General features: G+C 47.0%; 1 protein-coding gene across 1 annotated transcript; it reads right to left on the reverse strand.

The window, feature by feature from the left end:
• Positions 1 to 283: 283 nt before the first annotated feature.
• LOC104268485 (Golgi apparatus membrane protein TVP23 homolog B-like) lies at positions 284 to 5,069 on the reverse strand (the record flags this gene model as incomplete). Its single annotated transcript, XM_009872471.1, has 6 exons — positions 284 to 316; positions 1,104 to 1,232; positions 1,321 to 1,452; positions 2,775 to 2,864; positions 3,320 to 3,464; positions 4,987 to 5,069. Coding segments are annotated over 6 exons (612 nt in total), but the record flags the coding sequence as incomplete, so codon positions are not given.
• Between the last annotated feature and the right edge of the window lie 121 nt (positions 5,070 to 5,190).

Consider the following 5,190-nt stretch of genomic DNA (forward strand, 5'->3'; position numbering starts at 1 on the left):
CAGTAGTTCTAAACCTGTATGAAAGCCACCTGGGATGTTTTTTAATTTAAACTTTAGGCAAATTAATTCTAATTAATCAAACTAAAGAAAAGGACTGAAATACAAACTGCTACTGGAAAAAAATCGAAAAGAAGTTGCTAGGAGTGTTAACCTGAAGTCTTGAACAATTTATTTACTTCTTTTAATTCACACCTCATGTACGCAGCTCCCAAATCTCACAGTCAGAGCAACCTTCTGTTGTCCACTACTGCAAATCCGGTCCGGCCTGAGGCTTTCACCATGCTCAGGATGCTGTTTGGTCCTCTTTAGCCACAGTCTGCAGAAGGCAAAAAAAAAGAAAAAAAAAAAGAGGAGTGGTATGGGACAACTGTGACTCGCTGCCACGATTCTCTGGTGAGACATCAGTTTCTGCCAGAGAGCAAGACTGCTCTGGGCCTCTGGTTAACCTCGGCAGCAGTAAAAGCATCCAGAAGCAAACCCAGCTACAGAACACCACAGTCCCAGCACGCACTGCTGAGAAAGGTTTATCAACGTTTGAACTTCAGATCACACTAATAACAAACTTCCCTGAACCTGCAGCAGCCAAACCGCCCCTCCCTGGGGCCATCGTGCATAACACTGCACTTTCAGGAAGCCTCATAAGAGCAAAAATTAAACAATAGGAGAAGGAGCAGGGGAAAGATGTGCTTGCTGCTGCTGGGACCTATGGAAGGAAGGAAACCCAGCGCTGGGACCTACGGAAGGAAGAAAACCCAGAGCTGGCTGGATGTGAGGAAGAATATAAAAGGTAGCTGTGCACTGACGCCCAAGGACCAACGCAACATCCCTCCAGACGCGTGGTTTTGTGGCCAGCACAACCTGAAGAGGAAGTGGTGTGACAAAAGGAGCGATTTTCTACGTGTCGAATAGCAAGAGGGCTTATCAAAACCTGTTTCGCTCTGGGATCGCTTCCACCAAGTTCCTTACTCCCAGCAGACCAGCTCTATTGCAGTAACTATCCTTAACAACTTTCTCAGTCCTTCCCTTCGTGCCTAGGCAGAAAGGAAGCTTATAGACAGAAAGAAATAGGACCCAGAGGGCTTCCAAAGCCCTGGAAATCTCACCTGCCGCAAGAATTGCTTCCCAAGATAGCTGGTCGCCATGCTCGTCAAGTTCTTTCTGCTGCCGACTTTACACCTGATGTAACCGTACAGGTTGGCTCCCTGCAGCACCACTCCCATCACAACCACGGCCTAAAGCAGAGGAAAGCACAGTCGCTGAGGGACGCCACCTCGCCCGCAGCACCCAGGACGGGTCCCCGAGGTGAGGGAGTCGACTCACCAGCCATTTCACTTTGAAAGAGAAGAGAGCGCTGAAAGCAAATATCACCCAGATCATAGGGCAGGTGATTAGACCCAACCAAAAAATTCGGGACTCTGCTTCCGAAGAGGTTTTCCTTCCTTGTGTCGATGCCTACAAACAGGAAGGAAATGGAGATTAACAGGCTCTGTAGATCATATTGTCATTAAAAACGATCCAGAATCTACAAGTCCACCCTTTTTTGCCTCCACACAACAGCCCTGGGGGCTTTCAAGATCAGTTTCTACATCACAAAGCTCTTTCTGGGGACCCTTTTGTCAATTTTCTATGAGAAACAGTAGGAGGCAGCAGCATCAAATTCTCTGGGAACACCTGGGGCTAAAAGGTTTGAAAACACAACATTTGTTGCATGGTTCAGCTACGAAGCCTAGAACCAGCCAAAGGGGTAATGTTATCTGCCTCCAAACTGCTGCACAGGCAACCAGAATTTCACTAATCCTAGCACTGGCAGAACCAAATATTGATACTCTGAGACATCACAAATTTTCTTTAGACACACAGAGATCTCATTCACACCACGCTACTGATTTTATAAAGTCTTTGCAGAAGAGCCCAAGCAGGCACTCACTTCTTCCTACAGTTGTTAAAAACACCTGGGCTGGGTTAACAATTTACGGCCAAATCTATGGCATCACCAGCAGCTCAGCTACCTCTCCTGTCCTTCCCCAATACGTTTTGGCTTTTCTAAACAAGGTTTTGAGCTTTTCCAAAACCAGCTTTAGAGGAAGTGCCTATAGAGAGGTCACAAACTCAGCAGGAGAAAGGTTTGGGGAAGAGGGGGTCAGAGAGCGTCTGTCCCTGTTAGCGGCCGGCCCAGCCCTGACCCGTGACAAAGTGCCTCCCCCACCGCTGAGCTCCCACATGCTCTAGGAAACAACCTCGAGTTCACTCCAGCTCCGCACGTCGTCACCTCCGTGCAAACACGGGTAAGGGAGAGGGATCAAAAGGGTAAATAAAAAGGGTAAATACGTGACACGTCGTGAGATGCTGGACAGATGGGACACCAGAGACTCAGCAGCAGCCACCCCAAATGCAAAGGGAAAGCAACGGCAATAACAAACGCCAGATGTTTCTTCCTACTTCCAAAAGTTTTTTTTATAGGAGATAAAAGCTCTTCCAAGCTCATACCAGAGAAATTGCAGGTTACTAACATGAGACAGAAGCTTTGACTGAATTTTATGTGGAAGTTTTAGGCTACTTACATTAAGCTGGATTAATGTATCATGAGAATTTTTAAATAAATCAACAATCAAAAAGCTCATTCAGCAGCTAAGTGAAAGAAACACATGGTCACATGTCTGGGGGCTGGAAGTAAATGCCTACGTTGGGCGATCTACCATCCCAAGCAAAACCACTAATTAATCGGGGTTTCACAAAACAGAACCAATCAAGGAAAAAAAGAAAAGAGAATTTACCTTCCTGGCTTCAAATATCCAGTGACTTCTACCATCATCATCCACCTGGTTCCACCAGCGAAGGCCAACCATCAGTCGCCCCGTGACGTTCTGAAACGGAAGAAAAGCAACGAGCTTGTTACGTTTTGCACTAAAAGAAACTATTCACCAAAGCTCGGCCGCTTGGGTTGTTGCTTTCGGTGCTGCTCATCTGCGGCACATTTGGGAAAACAAGACTGTCCACAACTACCTATTTCCTAATACGCCCAGTACAATACCAAATTACTGTGAGGTGTATTTCTGGTGCTTAAAAGTGATCTGATAAAGAAGTCTGTGCCATTGCAAAAGAAAACCTAATATATATTTTCTGTTTGATTTCCATGAAGAAATCAGGCACATGGAGATTTAAGAGCTATTATTTTGTAATGCTTTGAGACACAGTGCTGGATTTTGGGTATTGTTTGGTGGGAAAGGCACAACGAAGTTACTTTTTCTTGTGACACAAATATCATTGTTCCATTATTCTTACACAGTAAGACAAATAAAAAAATGTAAGGGGAACTTACCTTCACAGCCCAAAAGTCACAGGACAAGAGGAGGATAATCGTCACCATACAGGCAATAAAGCTGCTAGTCAAGAGCTCACAGAGTAGATAGACGACTATCGCACTGACTCGGAAGAATAAGTGGAAAAACGATGCCACTGGATGCCTGGAATGAAGTACAGCACAGTCACCCCTCTTTCAGACAAGACTGACGCAATTTCAGAGAAATGACGCTGCCAAGGCGATCTCCCACCAGCTCACAGGGTAAGGATCAGCACCCTAACATGAACCCAGCGCGCAATGGCTCCTGAAAATATAGGAAATAACCTGGTTAGAAGCTCATGGGAAGGAAGACACGCTCTACATGTTGTGATAGACCCACGTGCCGGCAGAATCTGGGGTGGAAGGGGACACGGAGTTCGCTGTAAGGCCATTTTTATGAGGTAAATTTAAAAAGGTTTTGATGGGGGAAGACCTCTTGAATGAAGGCTCGCATTTCTCAACACAGTGGTCTTGCCCTTCTTTCTGATTTCTGCTGTTTCCAGGTCAGAAACGTGCTGCACGGAGCTGAGGTCCCCACAGCACCTCTGCATTCATGGTGCCCTGTGGCAGGAGTTTAGGCACGACGAAGAAGGAGGTGGCTGGACCGACTACTCCAGGACACAGCAGGCAGCACCAAACACAGCCAGGAACGAAGAACGGGGAAAAGAGAAGGGAGCAGCCCAGAAGCAGCACCTGGCATGGGGAGAACATCCCGCTGCACAGAGTCAGGGAACCACAGAATCACAGAATGTCTTAGGTTGACTGATGAGAGATCATCTAATCTAACCTCCCTGCCACAGGTAGGGATGCCCTTAACTAGCCCAGGTTGCTCAGGGCTCTGTCCAACCTGGCCTTGAACATCTCCAGGGAGGGGGCAGCCACAGCTTCTCTGGACAATTTATTCCAGAGTCTTGCCACTGAAGAATTTCTTCCTAAGATCCAATCTAAACCTGTTCTCCTTCAATTTAAATCCCTTTCCCCTTGTCCTATTAGTGGACACTCTTGTAAAAAGTCCCTCCCCAGCCTTCCTGCAGGTTCCCTTCAGGTGCCAGTTGTATCAATGTAGATCTCTTACACACAGGAGCACAGATGCTGAGGGGTGACCTCATAAATGTTTATAAATACGTCAAGGGGGAGCATCAGGAGGACAGAGCCAGGCTCTTTTCAGCAACGTCCAATGACAGGACAAGGGGCAATGGGTACAAGCTGGAACACAGGAGGTTCCACAAAAATATTAGGAAAAACTTTTTCCCTGTGAGGGTGACAGAGCCCTGGCACAGGCTGCCCAGGGAGGTTGTGGACTCTCCTTCTCTGGAGACATTCAGGACGCGTTCTTGTGTGATCTGCTGTAGGTGATCCTGCTCTGGCAGGGGGGCTGGACTAGATGATCTTTTGAGGTCCCTTCCAACCCCAATATTCTCTGATTCTGTGAATGTGAGGGCACCCAGAAGCAGGAAGGCACAGACCTGTAGATTCCAACTGAGCTCTGCAACCAGTGCTCTCAGTTACCCAGGAGTTACTCTCCATTACTTCCAAATCAATAAAGAAGACATTTAACATTACGTATTTTGATGCCCTAAACAAGTCCTCCCTTCCTCATGCTTCCCCCTAGAACTCATCTCGAAACCCTCTCTACGGCCACCGACCTTATTCTGGACTTTTTGGATCTCCTGGATACATCATCATCTGCATCAAAGAGAGACACATCTTCAATGTCATCACTGCTGTCCTAAAGCACAGACACAAAGAGCTACATTAGCAAAAAAAAACTCCCAAAAAAACAACCAAACACACCAGAAAACTCTTTCGACACGTCACACCCCTCGCCGACACATCACAGCGCTCGGCCC

Source organism: Apaloderma vittatum, unplaced genomic scaffold (genome assembly GCF_000703405.1).
Source record: "Apaloderma vittatum isolate BGI_N311 unplaced genomic scaffold, ASM70340v1 scaffold5317, whole genome shotgun sequence".
Lineage (NCBI taxonomy): Eukaryota > Metazoa > Chordata > Aves > Trogoniformes > Trogonidae > Apaloderma > Apaloderma vittatum.